The following is a 24,108-nucleotide window of genomic DNA, read 5'->3' as shown; positions in this document are numbered from 1 at the left end:
ATTTGACAATTATGTGGAGAAATTTTGCAGATTCATTTCTTGCCCAAAAATAAAAGAATTTAATTAAAATACACCAATAAAGTAATGGTCTTTTATACTATCAGTATGGTGAAATACTTAATATTTGTAATAATTATTTTAAAAGTCATTTAAAATGAATTCTAATTGATTGTATAAATATTTTTAATTAACAATATATAACATCACCTGAGAATTCAAGGTGAAAAAAAACACTAGAATTAATTATTTTTTTTATATATACAAATAGAAGTATTGAGATTAGAATTTAGAACTCAATTAATATAACCCATGCAAATTATTCAAAAATTCCCGGTCACTAAGTCAATCTTAGTGGATAACAGCATGAGACCCATTTGAAACAAGCAAGTAAAAGTAAGGATATAATTATCATTGATTGCATTCATTGTCATTTTCATGTATTGAAATTTAAAATTATAGATCCGTACACGTCCACTTTAAAATAAACCCACATTTGAAGAATTTTTTCGATGGAAAAAAACTGATCCCAAAATTCTATAAAATGTTGGGAACACATTAGTATTTGCGGGTTGTCGTGTAGTTAGGCTTATGAAGAAAAGACACGAGGCCAAAGTCTAGCAGACAAGAAATTGTCTAACATTATCTAGGGTCATGAGGTCCCATCAATTAGCAAGTGTTCAAAATCTTTTGCTCAGAAAGGACTAAGGAGTTTAATATTTCATCTCAAACAACTTGCATTTGAGAGTGTACAAATGAATCAGTAACAACCCCATTACCACATTAAAGATACAACTGATTCTGGGCACACAATAGTGGATTTTGTCAAAATTTATATATTTTGAAACAAGGGACACAATCTAGGAGCAAATTTTCAGTACTGCTGTACTATTTACACCTCATATATCATTTGACATTTTTTTTCTTATTTTTGTCATTGTTTTTTTAAAATAGAAAAAAATAACTATACATATTAAGTGCCATGATTTTGAGATTTTATTTTTAATAGGATTACATGCAAGACTGAAAATATTTTCCATAATATGTAAAGGAATGATGTTGATATCCATTTTTTAGATGTAGCCACTTGCCATGTGATTCTCTTATCCTACTTGGTGGTGGTGCATTTATTTTTATTTCCAAAATAAGGTTCAGAATAACATCATTTTCAAAGCAAGAGAATTTGGGCCAAAAAGGAACCTCAACAATTTTGATTTGATGTAGTCTTTTGACAAAGGCCACTCCTTGTATACTTAAATTCACATATAGTGCCAAGTAGTACTAGGTTCTCCTTTTACAATGAATAGCATTTAGGTTTGAAAATAATATGTAGGACAAGAAAGTAACTTAAGAACTAAGAAGCACATCAAACTCACTCTACCTATTTACAGAAAGGGACACTCAGAAGTGGGAGTTTAAGTTATCCATTTATTGGAATTAAGTAAAAAAAAAAAAATCTAGTCTAAGAATCTGAACACTTGAACCATAAAAATTCAGTGGCCCATGTAGAGTTGAGAAAGGAAGGATACATCATCATACAATAAAAAAGTTAAAACTCTCTTTCCTATTTAAGTTTTTTTTTTTCTTATAACATGTCATTGATATGAAATATCCATTAATTTTGTTGATAATTAATCTTTATCAGAAAACTTAATTTTTTTGTTGTAGTGAAATTCTCTCTTATTTAAGCTTTAAACCTTGAGAAAGCCAATGTGGCCCCTTTCTCTCTTGATCAAATGTCACACTTGAGCTGCTGATAGGAGTGGTGGGGTCACTGCAATCTCCCACCCTATCTGATTGGAAAGAGACAGAAGAATTTAGCTCCCTGGTCTTCCCATTGGGTGAGTTTGAGCACCCTAATGGAAGCAGATAAGGTTTCTTACAACAACTACTATTCTTCTTATTAACTTGACTTCCTCCTCCTATGCTTAAAGTCAAATCCACTTCCATTTCTTCATCAAATCCATCATTGTTGCTGCTGCTGCTTATTTTACATCTCTCAAGGGCAGTGTAGGAGCTAGGTCCTGCCTCATGCTGATCAGATCCACCAAAGATGTCTCTCTCAGCAGGCCTTTCTAGGTCAAAACCAATTTTCCTCTTTATGTTCTCTCCAGAACAGCTTCCACTCCTTTCCTTTGAGCATAAGTCCTCTCTCAAACTTCGAACATGGAAATCAGGCCCATATGAAATTAGTGTAGTAGTAGTAGTTTGTTGTTGTTGTTGAAGGAAATGAGAATGGCTTATGTCTATGCCATTCATAGGGGTCCAAAATTTCTTTTGTTTAGTTTCCTTTCTTAGGTTATCCATCAGCATCTTTTGAACACTGTATACCCGGTGTAGTTCCCTCACCTACAAATTCCAAACACCAATAATTAATTGCCAACTAGTAATAGCTTCAAATTTCAGCATGCCATATTGTCCTTTTTCACACGATAAAAATATATCATTGGGATGTGAAAAGAGATCTCCACAAAATCGACAAAATAATGTTGCATATGGTGTGTATTAGGAATTTTGAATAAATAATTAGTAAGGCTTATAGAATTATTGAAATTGTTTGGCCATGGATACAGTACAGATGTAACAGAATGTAGGACATTTTATTACATTGATTTTGACATCAGCATGGTCACAGTCAAAAGAATAATGATTGTACATTACTAGCAATTTATTGTACCGTGTCCTTAAAAAGGTGAAAGTCTCTCATTCTGTTGGATTGAAATCACATGTCCGTGAAAAAAGGGTTCTCCCTCGGCAAAACTCGGATAAAGCCCCAGTGTATAGAAAAGAGGGACAAGTACTTCGCTTCCCATTCTGCTGGGTTTTTGGAGTGTGGGTGGTATTTGGTTTTTAAAAAGAGTTCATACATGATATAGTGAACACAATAAAAAGTAAACAAAAAAAAATTTAGTGTTTCATTTGTAAATTTTAGAAAATAGAAAAAGTAAAATTAGGTAACACTTTTATATTTAAAAAAAGTATTTTCTTAAACCAATCAACACTTAACTTTTTAGGATTGTAACCAATTGACCCAAATTCATTAATTCAACCAATGTGGGACACTAATGTGTTATTTCCACACATTCAATCAGGAAAGAACATGAATTTAGAACCAAAGCAAGCCTTTTGATCCACCCTATGTCAACCTTTCTGGTATAAAGTGAATTGCAACCTGAACTTTGTATTGTTAATATGAGAAGATAAATCTTGCAGCATGGATGTGATGTGATACCTGGTGTTTGAAGATTTCCTCATGCATCTGCATTGTCTTTTTGATGGACTCTATGTTGTTTCTGTCGAGCATCCTATCCATGGGATCTTGCAATTTATTCACTCCAATACTACAATGTTTGTTAGTCTCTACTTTGTTCTGATAATGCTCCCAGACATCCACACCACCCACAATGTTGTTGCTGTCTACTGAGGATGCTAGAAGATTTATGGAATATTCAATTTTAGTTCCCATGCCTGTAAAATAAATTAATACTTTTTAAGTTCAGTGCCTAGTGAGTGTTGAGTAATGCATCAGCAATTGAAAAAATGACTTTTATTATGCTTATGCTCAACAGAAAAATGAATGAAACATATAATTTCTTTTATCTGTCTCTAATGTTAATAATCTCAGGAAACATCAAATACTAATAGAAGCAATGTTTAACAGGTAATCATACCATAATTAATTCCTTTGGAAGTGAAGAAATTAGCGAATTCATATATGGAATATCGAAATCCCAAAGAACTAGTCATAATATAAGCTTTATATCATGTGCAAACATTAAATTGCAAGATTCTGTTGCTTCCTTTTTAGGTGCATAGATATAGAGCCATATATTTCAAAGGTACTAGTTTAATGTTTGAATAAATTTGTCAAAACAGGGGAAACTTTACTAACCAAAAGTACAGAGGGGACAGAGAATTTGCTTATAGAAAGGTTCAAAAGTGTAAACAAGCATTGCCATTATGCTGAAGAAGAATGAAATAATGAACATTAGGTGTAGGCATTTATGTGGGTCTGTCTGTGTGGGATGAAATTAAAGCATCGCTAGCAATAAGGTCAGGCCCATATCATTGATCTTGATTTATTATTCTAAGAAATTAGGCACAGAAAAGTGTTCATTTCAAATTGTTCCTTATAAAGCTAGGCTCTATGAAAAGAAAAGGAAAATAAAGGTAAGACAAAAAAAACTGAATTGTTTTTTTTATCCAATGAAGCTCAAATCTCAAAAACAGAAATAGAGACTCAGAAAATAATTCAAGAAAATTAAAAGACTACACCATTCACACAAACACAAGGAGCTTAAATGTCATGGACATGAACACGTCAACAAGTTTTTTTCTCTTTTTATGTTATTCTTTAAACTTTTTGATGCATCACCATGGATGGACATGAATACCACTTCCAGAGCAATCAGAAAAGGCCTTCAATTTTCTCAGTTGATGATATGCATAAGAAGCATTAAATCTGAGAACTGCAACACCTTCTCACCATATTTGTTTGGAGACTCCACACCAAAGAAAAAAAAAATTAAGAAAACAAAAATACTTTTATCATTAGAACTTGATATGCCTACTTTAAAGTTGATGTAAAAGATCACCTGTTGTAAGAAGTACCAAAATTGCAGCTTTCTGTGATGAAGTTCATTGAGCATCTTCCTCCCTCATGCCAGCATTTTTTCCCATAGGTTAGTTTCACTAATATAAAACCAATTCTAACAAAACAAGTGGCCAATTCTCTATGGCTCTCGTTGAGTCATGGTTGGAAAAGGAAAGTTAAAGGAAGGATCAATCCAAGATAGTGCACTTCAAGAAGGAATTTGGAGAAAGCTCATAGAAACATCATCAAAAACTCTTGGTTGTTTGTTCTTGTTCAACCCTTTAGTTAGACACAAACAACAAAACAACCGGCTCAAATTTTAAAACAAGAGAATCACAGGGTTAATAATTAGGCATGACAGGCTGTGTGAGAGAGGGAAGCAAGGGAAAAGCTGGAGCTGCAATGTGTCTGTATATGTGTGTGACTGCTTGAATGATTTTGAGAGAGAGAAGAGGGAAGGGGATGTTATAATATGATTATATAAATATTTTTTGTATTTGTGAACATATACTTTAATTTAATGTATTTTGTAACATCAAACACATGGATCAATTGGTGTGGGTTGTTACAGCTCATACTAGTCTTATATTAAACCAAAAAATTTAATGTGTTTTTGTATATTTGTAAGTTCACTGTAATGTGGGAAAGGATAGGGGAGTGGGGACCACAAAGTAGCATATAATAATAAAACAAATGACACTCCTAAACATGAGCCAATGTAGGCCGGTGAACAAGATATTCCAAACAAAGTCTTGCAGGACTTAATCAAGATATGCATGAACAATGAAAGTTAGTGCTTCTTTCCTATAGGACCTACCATACCACCCTCTTTCTTTCTTTCTCTTCCCTTTTTAAAAAAATTGCTTGTTTTTGGATATTCAACGATTAAGATTTGATTATTCCTTTCCGTACATGCAGAACAATATCTAGAGATCTGTTGTGTTTGAGATTTCACCAGAGTGTGTCAATTTTTTTTCAGTTCAGGTGGTCATTGGGATTCCATTTGTGTAGTAGTGAATTTCTCTTTGCTGCAGTAAATAAGTTCCATTGGCTTGGGATTTTAAATTGATAATGACTGCTTCCATGGAGAGGGGGGCCATACACATGCTCTATTGTTTTCTTGTGAGGGTCAAGGATCTTGCATATGCCTATTCTCAAACTACGAAAAAAATAAAATTGACCAGATTTTTCAACCATAAAAAAGTTTCCTTTGCTTCAGATGAAAGATCCTTCTCATCAATAAAAAGGGATAAAATATAGTTAGCCCCTTACAATATCTTGAAATTAGAATTTTGTTTTTATAAAAATTTAATATATTATTCATAAACAAAAACATGATTTTAGTCTCATCAATAATTTTTTTATCTATAAAAATAAAAATAGGTATTAGAGATTTATAACAACACACTCTCTGCTCACAACTGAATTCGACCTCCTCTTGGTAGTCTTATCAATAATTAAAAATGTGTTTCTTATTTAACCAAAAAATATTAAACTTTTATAGGGTCCAAAATTCAATTTTAGAGATATTTTAAGAAAATAAAAATATATTTTACCCTTAAAAAGGGAAGAAAAATATACCTTGTTATATATATATATTGCCTAGGTTTCATTTTTTTGTTGATATGAAGTGCATGGCAATTCAAATTGATTCTCTTGGAAAAGCAGTTTTGTTTTTCAGCGTCAACCTTAAAAAAAAGTTGTGGATTTCAATTATTCTATTGAATTTCCTCCTAGTGAATAAGAGGAAAACAATAGTAATTTGTTTGAAAATGGAAAAGGCTTTGATGACTTTTATGTGTTAGTTTAAGGAAATAATTTTTATGTATGAACTAGAAAAAGAAAGCATGATCTGTGGTGCAACCAATAGATGTTCCCACGTCAGTTGTGTCCCATCTTCACTCTTTTGGTGCTTTCCTCCCCCCCTTTCCCTTACACATACATATTTAAGAGAAAAAATAGGTGAGCATGCTAAGGAACCTTATTAAGTAATTAAATAAATAAATATTAAAGTGACAGAAACTTGAAGCCTCTCTTAATGAGTTGTCTGTAATAATTGCAGAAAACATAAAGAATTATGATGGAAGGATGAGAAACTTCCCAACCAATGGATAATTTTCCCTCATAGTTCAAGAGCAAAGTAGCTCTTTGTAGGAACTTAAAAAATTATAAAGGACAATGTTAATAAAAGTCTCTAAATTATTGGTTAAAGAAAAGAATTGGATGATTTTTAATAAAAAAATATTGTTACAACACATCTCACCAACCATTTTCTCTAGGTATTATTTTTTCAAAGAAAACAATTTTATTCTAGTAGAATAAGACTTATAATAATAGTATAAACAACAAAACACTCTGCATATTTGACACAGTTGCATATTTTAATCATGAACATATCTCCCCATGATTTAATGTGATTTAAATGTAATTAATAATAAAAATTAATCAATCTTTTTATGGAGTGTCTAAATACTGATTAATAGGATCCAAAATGAAAAACAAATCCAAAAGTCTTCAAGATTCCAAAATTCTGATCCGGAAAAATAATGGCCACACAGATCCATGTGTGCTTCTGATCATTAAGCAATGCATAGATTTTGCAATTCAAACATTTTCATTTCATCATACATAGGTGTGGACATGCCAGTCTGTCCTGTTTTGTTTTTTAGCTCCTATCCAAATCCTCTTGGTAACTTTGCCTTCTAGTTTTATGCCGGGGCCTTAATGCAACAATTGCTTTCACAAATTGCACACAAAACAATGCACACGCGTGCCATAGTACATTTTTGCATTAATATGGGACTTATTTGTTTGAGTTTGAATTCCTGTTGCCTATTGCAGAAATATACCATATCTATATACTCCATCAATCCTTCCTTGCATGATAAAATTAAATTAGAAATAATAAAAATATAAAATGTCTTAAGTTATATTTTTTAATTTAATAGAGAATATATTATTGTAAGAGTATTAATAATTATAAAAAAATAAATTATTAAAAATTATTAACTTTCTAATATAGTTTCTATTATTATTTTCATTTACGATAATTGAGCAAAAGTATTTAGGAATTAAATAAAAATAGAAACACGACTAAAAATAATATTATCTTAATTCTTAACCTTCGAAATAAATAAATAATTATAATTCAAAGAAACAAATAAAAGAAACTAAAAATGGATAATAGTTCATATGGAGGAAAGTACATCATATATTACCTGGGGTAGTTGATAGATCATTGGCTACACTAGATACTATTCTGTTTCTATCAATGGTTTAATTGTTTTTCTTTTTTTCAAAAGCTGTTGATGTTTAATCAAATCTCAATTTTCATTAATTTTTTCTTGCATGTACTCTTATTAGATAAACATAATTTAATCTAAATATAATAATATTTTAATTTTATTAAATACTATTTAATCAGAGTAAATTATCAATACATGTAAAACGGATGTACTTTTAATATAGCTGACATCCTAACTCATTTTCTTTTAGTTGTTGTTGGTCTTCCTTGTGTTGAATTAAAATCGGGGCCAAACCCATGCCTTTCAACATAACTAAGGTCATCTATTTGAATGTTTTTAAAATTTCAGATGATTAAATCAGTCAAAGGTATTGATTGATGATTTATTAATTTATTTGTTATATCTTCTGTCATATGTTACTTTAATTGCAATCGAATCGACAATACTTTTTAAAATGACACTCCAGGTTATTAGGGTAAGACAAGAAATTAATTAAAGCGTTCCTTTTTTTATATTTTGTCCGAGATTAATTATTAATCTCGTTTGTAGTACGTAATTATGATTGATTCAAAAAAACTCTGCACACAAATGAAATTAAACAACTTCTTTCATTAAATAAATCATTTTTTTATGTGAACGCAACAAATTTTAGACTACTGTCATCAACAATATTCCTTAAAGTGTGCCTTCTAAGTAAGTTAGCTACAAAAAAATGTGTTTATTTATTAACAATATGTTTAAAATTAAAAAAAATATTAATTACTTAATAATTATTAATATTTTTGAAGAGTTAATAAATAATATTTGTATATAAGGAAAGTTCAACATTTTTCTTAAAAAGAAACGCCTCGATCATTTATGTCTTTCTATCTATTAAAAAGTAAATCAATCTTTTCATTTTCTTCCTTTATTAACATTTTTTTTCTTATCTTCATATGATTCTTTTTTTATATTTTCATATTATTCTAATAATAACAAATGGTTGTATTTCTTTTTTCTTATCTTTTCCATAAGATAAAAAGCTTGAATCATATATACTATTTAAGATTAAAAAAGAAGATTTGATAATAATTTTAGGCTTCAAAACGTTTGGTGAATAAATTTTAAAAGAGATCATAATAATTTTAATAAAAAATTTATGTTAAAAGTTTGTTTTAAACTTAAATAAACATTATAAGATACGAAGAAGATCTAACTTAGAATGTGTTTGAATTGTTGTCAATCGTTTAGTACTTATATTTGATTTCAACTGTTAAAAAAAAAAAGGCAATTCTGCTAAATTATAAAGAAAGCTTCAAAACGACAAAGTGTAGGCTAATTTTATTTTTTAAAAAAAGTTGCTCAATATCGCTGATTAATATTTGATCATTGATTTATTTTTATTCAATCAAAATTATAAATCATATCAAAATTTATTTAAGAAGCTAATCAACACCTTAAAAAGGATGAGACATTTGCATCCATGTTTTGGTAAAAAAATTCCAAAAGGCATGCAGCAAAATAAATGTAGGGCCGATTGAGATCATCATTTCCCATTCTATATATAACATATGATATCGTAGGTTATGTCAAACCTTTATTCTCCTTTTCTTCGGATTGTTCAAAATATAGCATTAATTAGATTGGTTCAAGCAATATTAAGATTATAATATTAGGAACTTGATGTGTTCTGGGTTGGCCACGTGAAGCATTCACATGACCAATGGACCTAACATTAACAATCAACAACACCTAAACAAACAGCACATCTATTCAATCATGCCTTGTTGCACAAAACAACACAGCAAAACTAAAATTATCTGAATGATATCACTAGTTATTTTCTTGGAGGATGGATCATGGATGGATGGATGATGTTATTAACTATGTGATCATGTTGTCGTTTTCTAGGAAAAATTGTGTAATACGAGAAAGAGATACTTATATATACCTGTGTACCAATCACCAAGTGATTCGAGGGAGTCACAAAATAATTGTCAAAATCAAAGTTTGAGATTTATAGACATAAAAACATAGCTTCTATGCTGTCATGAGTTGCTCTCAGCATGACGATAATAAATCATAGCCCCCATAAATACCCATTGTTTTTTTAATTTTTATTTTATGTTACAACTTACAAGGAGAGGTCAGCATATATAGCTCCAAATACCCATTATTTTATTAGATTGGTTAGATTCTTTGATTTTTGTGGTGAAAATTAAATCTGATAGATATACTCGAGTAATTGTGAAATACCAAAATTTGCTAAACATTAATATTCCGTACAGAAATCTTCTTGGTCTGCACTTCCGAGCAAATGTTATCTATAAATATGTGTCACAAAAATATTAAATTTTTTTGAAAAAATAGAATTAATAGATTTTATTTTTATATATAACAAATATTTTTAATATTTTATTTTTAACTCTTTATCATATATTTTATATATAAAAAGTCCTAAAAATAAATTGATTTGTCTACGTAAACTTAGACAAGCCACCTACGTGTAATCTGAACCATCCTTTTCATGTTCATTTTACAACTAGATTCATTTGGAGTCACAGACACATAGGAAGGAGAGGATGAGGAGAATAAAGAATGATGACAGTGAAGAAACTTATATTATTATTATTATTATTATTATTATTATTATTATTATTATTATTATTATTATTATTATTATTATTATTATTATTATTATTATTATTATTATATATCAATTCTGCTAATTATTATTACTCTAAAGTACAATAAATCAGGAATTAATAAATAGATTATACTAAACATTATGATAAAAAATCATTAATAACATCAAACATGTTTTTTAAATTTGTAATCGTTATCCTATTTAACTATTGGTCTTAAAATAATGGTTAGCCATTTTCTTCGTAATAATGATAAGGAAAAACCATTATTATATCTCTCAAATACTGTTATGCAATTTGTTGGATAACTCTATATATTAGGGGAAGTAAATGCAAGTTCATACCTCTAAATGTTTTGACTTCATAATATTTTCCTTCCTTCTTCCTAAATTTTCTGTAACAAAAAATAATGAGTTTTTTTTTCAGCAAAAAAAAAAATATAGTAGTAATAACGATATAAGAACATGTGACATTATACTATTGCGTTAATTAAGTAATTAAATAAAGAAAATGCGAACGAAACAATCGCATGAATTAATAGACATGAGTTGTTCCAACTTAATGATCAATACGTAGTCTCAAGTCTTGGGTATGTAATCATTGTGTTATTGAGTTAAAAACTCAAAGAAAAATCTTTATCTTATTTTTCTTGAACAATATTTATTTTCATAAAAAATATTCCAAAAAAAAAAAAATACTAACTAATCTTAATGACATTAGTTAAAGAATCAAAAGTGAATTTTTTACTATTAGAAAGTACAATAGCACACCCTTTCGTAATTTCCATTGTACTTTGTCAATAAGAACATTTTATTTATTGATTTCTTAACCAATGATTAAAAAAAGTGTAATAAGCACTAAGCAATGTAATTACCTCTTTCTGAAGTGGTCCATGTTGTAACTACACTACACAAAAATGTGTACGGTTTATCTTGTGGGATAATATAGGGAGGACATGGAAGCATAAAGGCTAGTCAATAGACTTCAAGTTGCAGCTGTTTCTTCATTGGGTCGAGAAAGGCACGCGTTGTAGCCTAACAAAGGCACAGGCCGTAAGAGAAGTAGTCCCACACACCACCATTACTTTCTTCTCAATCTCTTCTTTATTTTATTTTTAAAATATACAACTCATCAAAGTTTATAGAAAAAGGGAAATTGTCACCCTACAGTGTTGTGGGGCCGTGGGGACTCCTTGTTTAGGTAAAAGTGGCTTGGCCCATTCAATAATACCATGAATTTGTACAATCCTTCATCTTTAGTACAATTTAGTTTATTTTACTTGGCCCATGTTACAATAGTAATTTTCAAAGGATATTCTTCTTATATACACCTTTTGGGGGGTGAAAAGAAATAAAACAAGAAATAAAAGTTATAGGTGGTGAAAAGGGTAAGAAAGAGAAATTAATGTAAAAATTGAGTGTGCAGAGATTAAAAACAAAAATCCCTCATCATTTCTTTTGTAGGTATTGTTAGGAGAAACCAAATGTAATGCTGCCTTTACATTGTAGCTCCTACCCCCCATCCAATTCCTTTTGCCAGACAAATTTCTTTTGTAAGAATTGTAATGAGAAACCAAATGTAACATCTTGAAATGTAATCAAGGGTATGTTTAGTCATTTCAAGATTAATAATGATTTAATTTCTAAATAATAAGACTAATAATCAAAATTCACTCAAAGAATTGATTAAGCACTTGAAATTGAAATTGGAGTTTGGAATTGGAATTGATTAGAAATTGTAATTTTTATGTTTGAGTTATGTGTAAAATATGAGTTATAATTATAAAAGTCCTATGGAATCCGCGTAAGGCATTCTTTCCATTATCAGGACAAACTAAACATAGAGAAGGATTGTTTTCTTTTTCACTCATCCTTCCCTTTTCTAATGAAACAAATACATCATATATAACACTCAGTTTATTTATAGTATTTTCTTCGTCATTTATAACAACATTTATTATGGGAGTTGCATAGCTACATTGCATGAATTGCTTATTAATAAAATATTATTTTGGTGTATCATATGTGATTTTGGATTGTTTAAAATTAGAAAGAATTACTTATATAAACAATTAATCCTTATGAGTTGTTTAGCCTTTGTATTAAATATACAAGAGAGAATATGGAATATTAGAGAGAGTATTTGTGAATTAGACAACTTGTTAATAGAAACTCTCTTTGGAAGAAAAAATGATTTGATTGCTTAAAATTGAGACAACACAAATTGTGATATATATATATATATATATATATATATATATATATATATATATATATATATATATATATATATATATATATATATATATATATATATATATGTATAATTCTTTTCCTATGTCTTGTCCTAGAGGAATATTATTTTCTACACATAATTAAAACTGTGTTTATCTTTGATTATCTCAGGAACATACAATGTGTCCTGAGGGATTTCTGGGATACTCCAGTCATCCATGCTTTGATTTATCTCCTCGAATTGGACTTCTTCATCGAAGAAATTATGTTTTGGAGCGATCTCGTGGGTCTAATTGTCTTGCTCATGGAGTAAATTTAGGTTTCTTGAGCTAGAGTTTGAGGATGAGGATGATGAATTTGTACGAAAAGAAATGCGAGAAAATGATCGTAACCAACAACATCTATGAGTGGAATATAGATGTCTAAACATAATACAATATTATGAATACACTCCAACACATGACCATGGTAGTCATGACATACCAAACATCCCATGAGTGCTCGGAAGAAACAATTATAGATATCTTAGTTGTAGGTTTCTCTGGACAATTAAAAGGATGGTGGGATAATTATCTTACTAATAATGAGAAATAAAAAATTTACATTGTTGTCAAAATGGATCTCAATGAAAAAATCGTTACAAATGATGATAATAAGGAGGTCCCTGATGCTGTCAATACCCTTATTTTTACAATAGCCCAACACTTTATTGGTGACCCGTTACTTTGAAAAGATAGGTCAAAAGAACTATTATCCAATCTTAAGTGTAGAACTTTAGCCGACTTTAGGTGGTATAGAGATACCTTCCAGAAATATCTCCATAAGGTTATATGTTCTAAGTTTTTTAGATCTGAAAAAAAATAAAATTTTAACTTTTTTTTTTGTTTGAACATTACTCCTATAAAGCATTGAAAATGCTCTAAGATCCTTGTATCATCCTCACAAACTAAACAATTTTAGTCCTATTAAGAATTAACAATGTTAAATGATGACATTGTAGTCACATTAATAGTCCAATGATTTGCACGTCATCAAGGAGTTTGACGGATGCAATCACATGTAATTTTTTTGGGGTTTAATTATTATACAGGTCTTTATATTTTTATCAAATTTTCAATTAGACTTTATTTTATTTCTTTTAATTGAGTTCCTGAATTTTTATTTGTTTTTAATCAGGTCCTCCCATCTAATTGTTATGAAAAAATTAACTGTAAACACCTAATTAGAGGCATAAACAATGAATCGGTGCTTCTGAATCATGTTATATGCACAATTGAGTCAATTGTGAGATGTTTATGCAAAGTTTCAACCTCTACAAGTTAATTCAACCTAACTTTTCTTGCACAAGTCTCTCCTAATTGTTTGGCTTCACATAAGATTGAAACTCTGGAAAAAAAAATCCCTCACAATTAACTTAATTATACTTACAACGCACTTTAGAAGGTAGTACCAGTCCCCTGCCTCTCGGATTAGGTGTTTGTGATTAATTTTTCATAACAATTAGAGGAAAGAACTCAATTGAAAAAAAAAATTAGGAACCCAATTAAAAGAAAAAAATCAGGATCTAATTAAAAGTTTTGTAAAAGTATGAGGGCATGGGGTCAATATTTTTGGTAAATAATATTTTTAATCCCATATTTGTTCAAACCAATTGATGATACCAAATTAGTTGATAAATGATTAAACCATTAATTTATAGAAAAAAGTACACGTGATTTTCAGTTAGATTATTTGATAATGTGTTGAATTACTTAGCTGGTACAACATTAATTAATGTTGTTACTTGATATAAAAAATTAAAATTGTTAACAAAGAAAATAATATAGAGGTAAAAACACAAAAAAAAAATTATTTAGAAACTGAAAGTAAATTTTATAAAATTTTTTTAAAGATCATAAATATAATTAATCCAAACAAATAACCACTAAGGGTTAGATATAAGACAGAAACTAGTCTCCCACAACGCGACGAATTAAGATTTGAATCTCTATTAGGAGAAATATTCATATTCACGCTTACTGTTCAACTGTGTCTCAGATAGAATTATTTTCGAAAGATAAAACTTGTGAAAAAAAATAAACAAATAAATCATAATACTAATTTTATTTATAATATTTTCTTCTTCATTCATAAGATCCTCAGATCATCCTCACAAACAATTAGCATTCTTTTACCATTATAAATCCAAGTAAGTTCATAATGACTAGTCACAAACCTTCGCATCCTCTAATTGCTGGTTTGCTATCTTGCCTTCTTTACTTGCTCCCATCAGTGTTAGTTCATCATTCATAATTGCTTCAAGTTTTGGCAGTTTCCAAAAGAAAAATACTTAATATAGACCAGTTTGGTATTTAGAATGTTCCTTGTCGATCTCGTATGTGCCCCACCCTAACTCAATTATAGAATATAGTTCAGGAAAACAAACCCCCCAATTATAACCAATCAAAAGAGGAACACAATCTAATAAGAAAAAAATCCCGTGAAAATAAATTTCCAATTGGATCTAAAATGGAGCATATTTTTTATTTTTATTTTCGATAGACATAACTTCGTGGGCCCCACTGTAAAAAAAAAAAAACTTTATATATGATTGGTCCCTTCAAATTGGTTTGTTTAAAATTTCAACAAATGGATGCCACCTTAGGAAGGTGTCACACACACTGAATCTCACATGGATGCCTTGTTGATAAGGTATGACCAGAAAAAAAAAAAATGAGTGTGCCATGTGGGGTCAGAATATTGAGGGGGTGACAATTGTCACTCACCCAACCTTGCAAATTGTTCATAGTACTACTCTCTCTTATCATGTTGTTTCCAAGTTCCAACCAGAGTGCAGAAGATCTAATGTTCACTTTCTGATTTGACATGTTTTGGGATCAGTTGTTGCTGATTAGTTAAGATTTTTTTTCATTTGGCTTCAGTAATACTAATAGGCCTCTCTTCTAGCTAGTTGGTTGATTAAAGAAGCAATTGACTCAAGATTGAGCTTTTTGCTTAAGCATGCTAAATTAAAGTTTCCTTTTCTTTTCATTGATTGATCGTCACAAGGCCCAAGGAACATATTACTTCAGATAAAAGGGATCCAATAGCATCATACCTATTTTTATAATTATACTATCATATCATATAACAGTAATTTTAGTGACGCCAACCTGTATTTCAAACAAATTAAAGCATACTACATTAAATTAATCTGTTAGTGTTATCATCTTTGAAATTAGTATCCACGTTTCTCAAATCACAGTTTACCGCATATTTGGCCATTATTTTTAACTTGAGAATTTTTTTTTGACAGAAACTTGAGTTATTCTGCAGTTTTACTATTAAAACTAAATGAGTTGGAACTGGAGAAGCCATATGTAAGGACAATTTTCTTAAAGGAACTTTTTCTTAACAATAAATAATTTTTTTGGGAATTTCAGTAAAAGAAATGTAAATATTTAAACTAATTTGTAAGTTTCATTATCGTTTTAAGGAGTTGTATTGTTAGTGTAAAAAAGTAGAAATTCTTTTAAAAAAAAACTGTATTAGAGTGTTAAAAAGGGATTAAAAATGAGTTTTTTTTTGTTAGTGCAAAATTTGTATATCATAAATGATGATATGTATGACCTTCAAAATAGTTTTTTTTTAAATGATCAACAAACTTGTCATGCATATAATTTGTAATTAAATGGTAATTTAAAATTATTTTATATGATTGATATATGACATATTTATTCTTAAACAATTTTAATGGTGTTCCCCATTAAATTTCTTAAATAACCATTTATAGATGTTGGGTTAAATTCAACTTGCAAAGTTAACATCTCATCAACGGTTATTATTTATTGGTACACATATTTCTACGAAATTTTTTACCACACAAAACAAGCTTTTCTCATGACCCAATGTCACTTTTTTATTCAAATATCAAATAAATGAATCGAGAATTAATTTCACTAAAATTAAATTTATTACAAGATATATGTACCGAAATAAATTATAGAATAATATATAATAAGTACGTGAATATTGTCAAATGGTACCTAACATGATATCAATTATCATAATAAAATAGTTTGTACGTGCCTCATATGATACTAAACTTAAAAAATATCTCAAATTTGTAATGGGAAAGTCAAAAAACACTATTGATTTTGTGGTGTCTAAAATCTCTATGACAAAGAAAAGCAACGTAGTTTATGTTTTCTTTGCGCTAATCTAATTCTAATGTGACACAAGCCACCAAAAAGGAATCCCACAGGTTGGTTCATCGAGAAACAAAGGTAAAAATTTAGATATTCTGAAAAAAATAGAAGATGGAAAGAAAGAAAAGTTTGGATCCAATTCAGCTCGCACATTCAATGCATCAGATTCGGGTTACGACTTCCCCACCAACAAAGATTAAAATAAGAACATAGAAAATAGATATTTAAAGGAGACAAGGAATCTCTCCATTTTGGGATGAAGGCTTATCTTCTCTGGATCCAATACCCTCTCTTGATTTATAACAATATCCTCATCACCTCGTTATTCCAGTGCTTACATTAATTCATACTAATTATTATTCTAATCCCTCTTCCCTTAATCTTTTTTAAGCCTCTCCTCAATTATTGCTGTCAAAACTATTCTATACAATAATATATATTTCCTTGTCATTCCTCGTTGTGTGTCATTAAATATCAAATCAGGAACAAAGTGGTTGTATACGTTACAATACAAGGGCACTCTTTTCTTTCACAGACTGGCTCAGACAATTTTTTTCTCTCCCTTCAAATTATTGGCTCTTTGATCATTTGAATTAGATTCTACTAGAAAATTCCGTAGGGGAAAGGTTAGTGCATGCTCTGAAGCCATGCCAAACCTGAAGCTACTACTCTTCCTTTTTTTTTTGGGAATTAGAAATTAATACTTGGTGTTCTTTATTTCGGGGAGGGTGTGAAATTATTATTATTATTTTTTAAATAATTTTCTTATTGGACTTCAAAAGATCCACAAAAAAGTTGGTGCTGTTTTATCATCACATGGAGGAAGGATTGAGTTAGGATTGCATTGTGATTTAGAAATAAGGGAACAACAGACAAGAATCTGAAAGTTTGATTGCATTGTTTAGTTCAGAGATGAGAAAATAAAATTTGTCGAAACAATCTGTCCATGTGTTTGGTGAATAGATTCATTGAGTTTAGAGGGGCAAGGAATGTTTATTAAGATTTAAGGCTTCTTTCTTGATGTAAATGCAAGCAAAATGCCTTTTTATTTTTTAGTTAGTTTCATTGGGTAATCAAAGATTGGATATTAATTTAAAATCAAAAGGGGTTTGTTAGTGAAGTTTTTATTTTGAAACACAAGATTTAATTTAAATACCTTTAGGAAATCATATGTACACATAAATGCAAGGGGCTAGATCATGCCACATGAAAATTTTGAAAATTCATAACATTAAATTTTCACACGAACTGATAGGAGGAGAAAAAAGACAACTAGAGAGACAAAAAAAAAACTCTATATATATTGCTGTCTAATCATGCCTTTCATTTGATTCCACATTGCAATATCAAAGACTAGAATACAATTAAGATAAAAAAAATAAAAAATTATGATGCGTTCCATTATTGATTAGGAAAATTAAGATGAAAAGGAGGGGGTGGGGGAACATCTCTTTTGGTCGGATAGGATAGGGTTACTTTTTTTCCTTGGTCAAAAAGAGATATTCATGTGTTAGAAGTCTTGTTGTTCCATGACTAAGATTATCCTTACAAATCAAGGGCAGAATGTGGGCCTGTGATTGTGCTTCGTTCAGAGGAAATGCATAATTTTGGTTGCACTTCACTTGGTTGGTTGTTATGGCGAACCTGAGTGACATATAGCAAAGGAAGAGTGTGAGTGGCTAACTGGAAATGACCTTTGTGGCTAAATGAGTGCGCCACAACCTACCTGGGTCGTCCACACACACAACAGGCCCAAAAAGGCACATTGGCATTTGCAACTAACGCCCATTATTTGTTCTTGTTTTTTTTTTTTTCTTAACCCAAATTTTTTAATCAAAGACTAATTTTTCAAAGTATTAAAATCAAGTTAAAAGATTGACTTTTTCTAATAAGTTTTCTTCATAACATGGACCTGAAGATCGATTCCCTAATTAGATACTCATATAATATAGTTATCCAGTGATAGGGTTAGTGTGAGCAAAGAGCTAACTAGCAGTTTATATAGGAAAAAAGATAAAATTTCACTTAAAGAAAATAAAAAATTGGAGTAGTTAGTTTGCATATAATAAACTAGATGGGTGTAAAATGCAAAAACTCAAGACATTTATTTATAATTTTACTAAGTCTGCTAATTTGATTATCTATTCATCATATCACACAATATTGATTAGGTTTTTTTTTTGGTTTGTATAATCGTGGTACTTGTATTGTATTATGCAAAATTGGCTATACTAGTAGTATAAATGACTTTTTGTAAAAAGTTCTACGAAAGATTTTGTAACTAATCAGGAGGGTGAGTGGAGAGATAAGGCATTGTTATAGGAGAAAGAAATGTAACTCCAAAAAGAAAATTTACGGTTTCGTGTATATCACAAAAGCTTGTCCGTACGTTTTAACGTTTTCTTTCAACTAATTATTCTGGTCTTGACCTACTTATCCCTGCCTGCCTTAGGAAGATAGCCAGTACTGATTGGACTTAAATTACTTCACGTGGGACTATTGTTAAAACCGTCCTTATCTTCATTATTTTGTTAGTTTGTACTGTGCTTAAAGTTTCAGTTTCATTCATCATCTTACAACTTTTTCCCTATTGTGGTCTTTTGTTTTTTTGTCAATTGTCATGACATTAGAGAGATACACAGTGACGATTTGTAATCAGTTTTGTTAACTAATAAATAGTATTAAAAATTACGAAAGAAATAAATTGATTACATTAAATATTATATTTTTCAATAATTTTTTATTCTTTAGTCTTTAATCATTATCTTAAGAGTGTGTTTAATAGTTAGAATCCTTTTCTATTCTTGAGAATTATATTCTTAAAAATTATGTTTTTAGTAGAAGGACGGACGATAATTACATACATAAGTCTTAAACTCGAGATCATTAGTTAAACTTAAATAACTTCACACCTTTTAATCCACGCACTTGGTGGTAATGTGATAATATTTCAAATGTGTTTGATATATTTAAAAAAAATTAAAAATATTATCACAAATACAATATGTTTTCCCACCTTATATTTCAACCCTTCTTATAGGAATGTTTTATATAGAAACTCAGTTTAAAAAAACTATTAATTTTTTCACGATGTTTTCTAAAAAAAGCATATCAATTTATAAGATTCTTTAAGAATTTTATTTTTTTTTAAAAAAATCTTTCCAAACATCCCCTTACAAAAAATCATTAACAAAACCAGTTGTGAAATATAAAGCATAAATGAAGGAAAGCACATAAAGCTCAACTCAACTATATCACATAGTTAATGAGGTGAAGTCGCACACAGATTTGGTGTGTAGTGGGGTGGAGGCAGTTGGGTGCGTAAATCTAGGTGGTGCAAAGGTGATTGTGGTGGTGCTTGACAGAATATATCATGGTTGGGTGATGAGTTGTGGATCTGGTGGAAGGAGGTGGCGACATGACAAGGAGGGAAGAGGGGGTGAGTGGTGGTGGTCGCATGCGGTGAAGGTTTAGGGAGGAGGTGGTGGGAGAGAGGTAACTAGGCTTTTGCTTGGAAAAAGAAGGGTAGAAAGGAGATATTAGAAAATTTGGAGTGCACCAAGCAAAAAATGGATTGTGTTAAGTAGTTGCTCAACTTGCAAGTTATATGCATTGACTGTTGACCCCCAAAAAGTTCCTTGGGCTTACATAGTAAAGGGCTCAAAAAATTCAGATGATAGTTAGGCCCAAAACCCATCTATAACCAATCTAACTGTCACAAAGGGTTCTTTTCGTGGCTTGCATGTTTCAGTTCTGTCCACAAACATTAGGTGACTTTATATTTATATTTATTTTTTTCTTTTATCATCACAAAGAATCAATGTCAGCCAATGAAGAAACGATAGCTATCAGCGTCTCCTTTGCTGCTACTAATATCAGAACTGAACTTCATCCAAAAACCAAAAATGAGACAACATTTTTTTATATAAACCAAAATAATTTCAGTTTCAGCTGTTGCTCATTTATCTTATGGTAGTTTTCTGGGTTCCCCACTCAGACTTAGATGTTGAGTCGTGCACTTTCAACCCCAACAACTCAAAGCCTCAAGGCAACAAGAACAAATGCAATGCTTTATCCAACTCATAGATTATTGTCTCTTAAGGTACTTTAACACTTTGTTGTTTGTTCCTGTTATTTCCTATGTTTTGTTGTGTTGTGTTATACTAGGATTCTTTAGTTTGGTAATGGGCATGTGTAAATTCTTATGTGACTCAAATTTTATTTTTTCTAGAACCCAGTATCAAATACCAGAGGATTTTCATCAAAAGAGAATATTTTTATCAGAGGTCACCAAATCAATATAAAACAATTTTTTGGCCTTATCTCGGGTCGTACGCCACGAAACAAAGCAGGTGCTACTTACTCTCAATGAATGCATTCTTCAAGAGTTTCATCAGTTAGAAATTTGAATGTAGTTGATTACATTGATTGTTGCACTAACATCATGCCAAATGAGTACTAGAACTTTACATCATCAATGTTTTCCAACAAATTTGTAATTAATGTTGCAAATCTGAAGTTGGTTAGTTAGTGTGAATTATTGAAATGAAAGTTGAATTTGCCAAATGCAAAATGGGAAAAGGAGAAATGGAGGTTGAAAGTGTGAACACTGTTATTTCATTTTTTAGGCTTAAATAACATTTAGGTCCTCGAGATCCCTAATACATATCCGATTTTTGTTTTGAGTTTCTGATAAATTTTTCCGTTGTTGTGAATTCTTGATATATTAAAATTTTTATTTTAAGTCTTTGTCGTCAGTTAAGTGATGATGTGGTACCATCTCAACGACTGATATATGTTGGAAGAGCTCACATCATCACTTAATTGACGATAGAGACCCAAAACAAAACTTTTAATATATCAGGAACTCGGAATAATGGAAAAATTTATCAGAAACTCAAAACAAAAATTGGATATATATCAGGGATCTCAAACATATTTAAACCTTTTTTTTCCGGCATGTGTTAATTGTTAGTAGGCATATTCGAATCCCCCATCTATCATCCCTCCCTTCACCCTTTACCACCAAGTCAATCTTACATATCCTAAACAATGTTATTTCATGATAACACTTCATATATATTTCCAAATTCCAATTATGCATCAAAGTAGCTTGGAAAGTGGCATTCACATTTTAATGTTGCAGGAGTTGTTTCCCCAAGGTGTGGCCTGCCACTGACAGAAGAGAATGTGGAGAAGGTTTTGGATGAGGTAAGGCCTGGCTTGATGGCTGATGGAGGGAATGTGGCATTACATGAGATAGATGGTCTTGTTGTTGTCCTCAAGCTGCAAGGGGCATGTGGATCATGTCCTAGCTCAGCTATGACATTGAAAATGGGAATTGAAACTCGCCTCCGGGATAAGATTCCAGAAATCTTGGAAGTGGAGCAGATAATGGACACCGAGACTGGTCTTGAGTTAACCGAAGAAAATGTTGAAAATGTAGGGAAAACTTCTTGCATCATTTCTAGCATTTCCATAATTTCATTGGCCTTTCGGATTTTAAGTATGGGGTAAAAGCTAAATGATCTGATTTAAATGTTTTTCTTTAAGTATCATACTCATCAGCTTGGCAAGGAATGGTTTGTGTATTATTCAAAACCATGATGAAGTTCTTATAGCTTCTATGATTCTTCAATCACTTAGATAGTAGCATAAACATTTATGCCTAGAACTAGAATAGAAGATAAATGCTTAAATGAATCTTCCAATCCATCTATTTCTAGTGGCTTTTTTGTATACATTCTCTATAAAACAAATGTATCTATAAGCTGTAGGATTCATGTTACTAGTGAGCACTTACTGTTGCATCAGGATTCTAAATCTTACAATATTGTTAATTTTTCAGGTTCTTTCTGAAATTAGACCATACCTTGTTGGCACCGGGGGAGGAATATTAGAGCTTGTTCAGATCAAGGATTATACTGTCAAAGTTCGGCTAAGTGGACCTGCAGCTGGGGTTACAACAGTTCGTGTTGCCTTAACACAGAAGCTGAGAGATAAGATACCTGCTATTGCAGCTGTGCAGCTAATAGACTGATGTCACATACAATACAAGTTCTTTTATATTTTGATTTATCTGTTACAAGATGAACTGGAACCATCCATAGAAAGAACATGTAAACTTCTGTTAGGAAAACAAATTCAGTGTCAGTTACTCAGTTTTATAGGATTTAATGTTTGTCTCCTCCGTTCACTTCAGAATGAAGTATTTAACATTCCTTATATCACTCTCAGTCTTAGCAGTCCATTGCATACTTGTATCTTTTTTGACATGGCTTTAGTGTATGACAAAAGAGCAAATACTAAAATCAAGGATTTTGACTTTTTGTTGTCGAAGGTTAACAGATACTAAGCTAAAATTAATGGAAATGACAACTTGCACTGAGTGAACATAATGTTGTTTTCTTTATTGCTACCTTGTTATGGCTCTGCTCCAACTGTGGTTGTGAATAACAACCATCTAAACCAGAAGAGTAAACTATCATTTTAGTTCCTGAATGTGTAAAGCGTTATCACATTAGTGTTTAAAAGTAATAAAATTCAAAATAAGTTTCTATGTTGTCACTTTAGTCCCAAAACTCAACTACTTATTGTCATTTTAGTCTTTAAAAGTATGTTAATATGAACACTTAAGTCACAGGTTTTCTGAATTTTTGGACTAAAGTGAGTGATGGATTGCACTTTCAGAAATCCTTTTTTGAGTTTTATTACTTTTAGGGACTATAGTGACAACGCTTCAACACATCCGATGACCAAATTGGCTATTTAGCCAAAGCAAAATTTAGAAAGCATAAATACTTCTCTTTCAAGCATAGTACTGTCTCAAAACACGGGTCATAGTGTGAACTCAGTCAATGGATCTATGTATATTGAAAAGCTTGTGTAGTGCTACTGCTAGTGTGAACTCAGTTAACATATCTGTGTGTTACTAGAAAAGTTTTTACTTCCTCTATAAGTAAGTTGTTTAGAGAGCTGTCCTATTTAGCTCTCCAAGTTCTAATGATGCTTCTGTATTTTTTAAACTAGACTGTGTTGCTTGAATAAGTTTTTTTTTTAGATAAACGTTAATTTTTTAGTTTCGTTAGAAATGTCAGTTGAGAGATTTAAACCTGTGACCTCTTTCTCTTTCCTTCTCTTTTCATTCTTTCCAAACAACTGGACTAACCTTATATCACTCTGTTGCTTGGATAAATTGAGTTGGAGAATTCTCTAAAGATGAAGTTT

The 24,108-nt window shown here is 30.6% G+C and overlaps 2 protein-coding genes and 1 non-coding gene across 4 annotated transcripts; 1 reads left to right on the top strand and 2 right to left on the bottom strand.

Moving 5' to 3' along the window:
- Positions 1–1,582: 1,582 nt before the first annotated feature.
- Positions 1,583–5,087, bottom strand: LOC100808018 (uncharacterized). Of its 2 annotated transcripts, none has more exons than XM_003533674.4 (3): positions 4,593–5,087; positions 3,230–3,465; positions 1,583–2,346 (listed from the first exon to the last, which is right to left on the bottom strand). In XM_003533674.4, exons 2-3 carry the CDS (start codon positions 3,461–3,463, stop codon positions 1,678–1,680), a joined length of 903 nt encoding a protein of 300 aa, XP_003533722.1. In that variant the 5' UTR covers positions 3,464–3,465; positions 4,593–5,087; the 3' UTR covers positions 1,583–1,677. The 2 variants fall into 2 exon arrangements, with proteins under 2 accessions (XP_003533722.1, XP_014617440.1); XM_014761954.3 differs by lacking the exon at positions 4,593–5,087 and adding an exon at positions 4,392–4,566.
- A 15,598-nt stretch (positions 5,088–20,685) lies between these two features.
- Positions 20,686–23,108, top strand: LOC100807119 (nifU-like protein 3, chloroplastic). Its single transcript, XM_003533672.4, has 4 exons — positions 20,686–20,983; positions 21,113–21,233; positions 22,028–22,323; positions 22,730–23,108. Exons 1-4 carry the CDS (start codon positions 20,885–20,887, stop codon positions 22,919–22,921), a joined length of 708 nt encoding a protein of 235 aa, XP_003533720.1. The 5' UTR covers positions 20,686–20,884; the 3' UTR covers positions 22,922–23,108.
- On the bottom strand, positions 21,553–21,791 carry MIR5780D (microRNA MIR5780d). Its single transcript, NR_126813.1, has one exon. It is a non-coding gene; the product is annotated as a microRNA MIR5780d (primary transcript).
- Positions 23,109–24,108: the final 1,000 nt, after the last annotated feature.

This window comes from Glycine max, chromosome 9 (assembly GCF_000004515.6).
Source record: "Glycine max cultivar Williams 82 chromosome 9, Glycine_max_v4.0, whole genome shotgun sequence".
NCBI lineage: Eukaryota > Viridiplantae > Streptophyta > Magnoliopsida > Fabales > Fabaceae > Glycine > Glycine max.
This window is presented reverse-complemented; position numbering and strand designations above follow the sequence as displayed.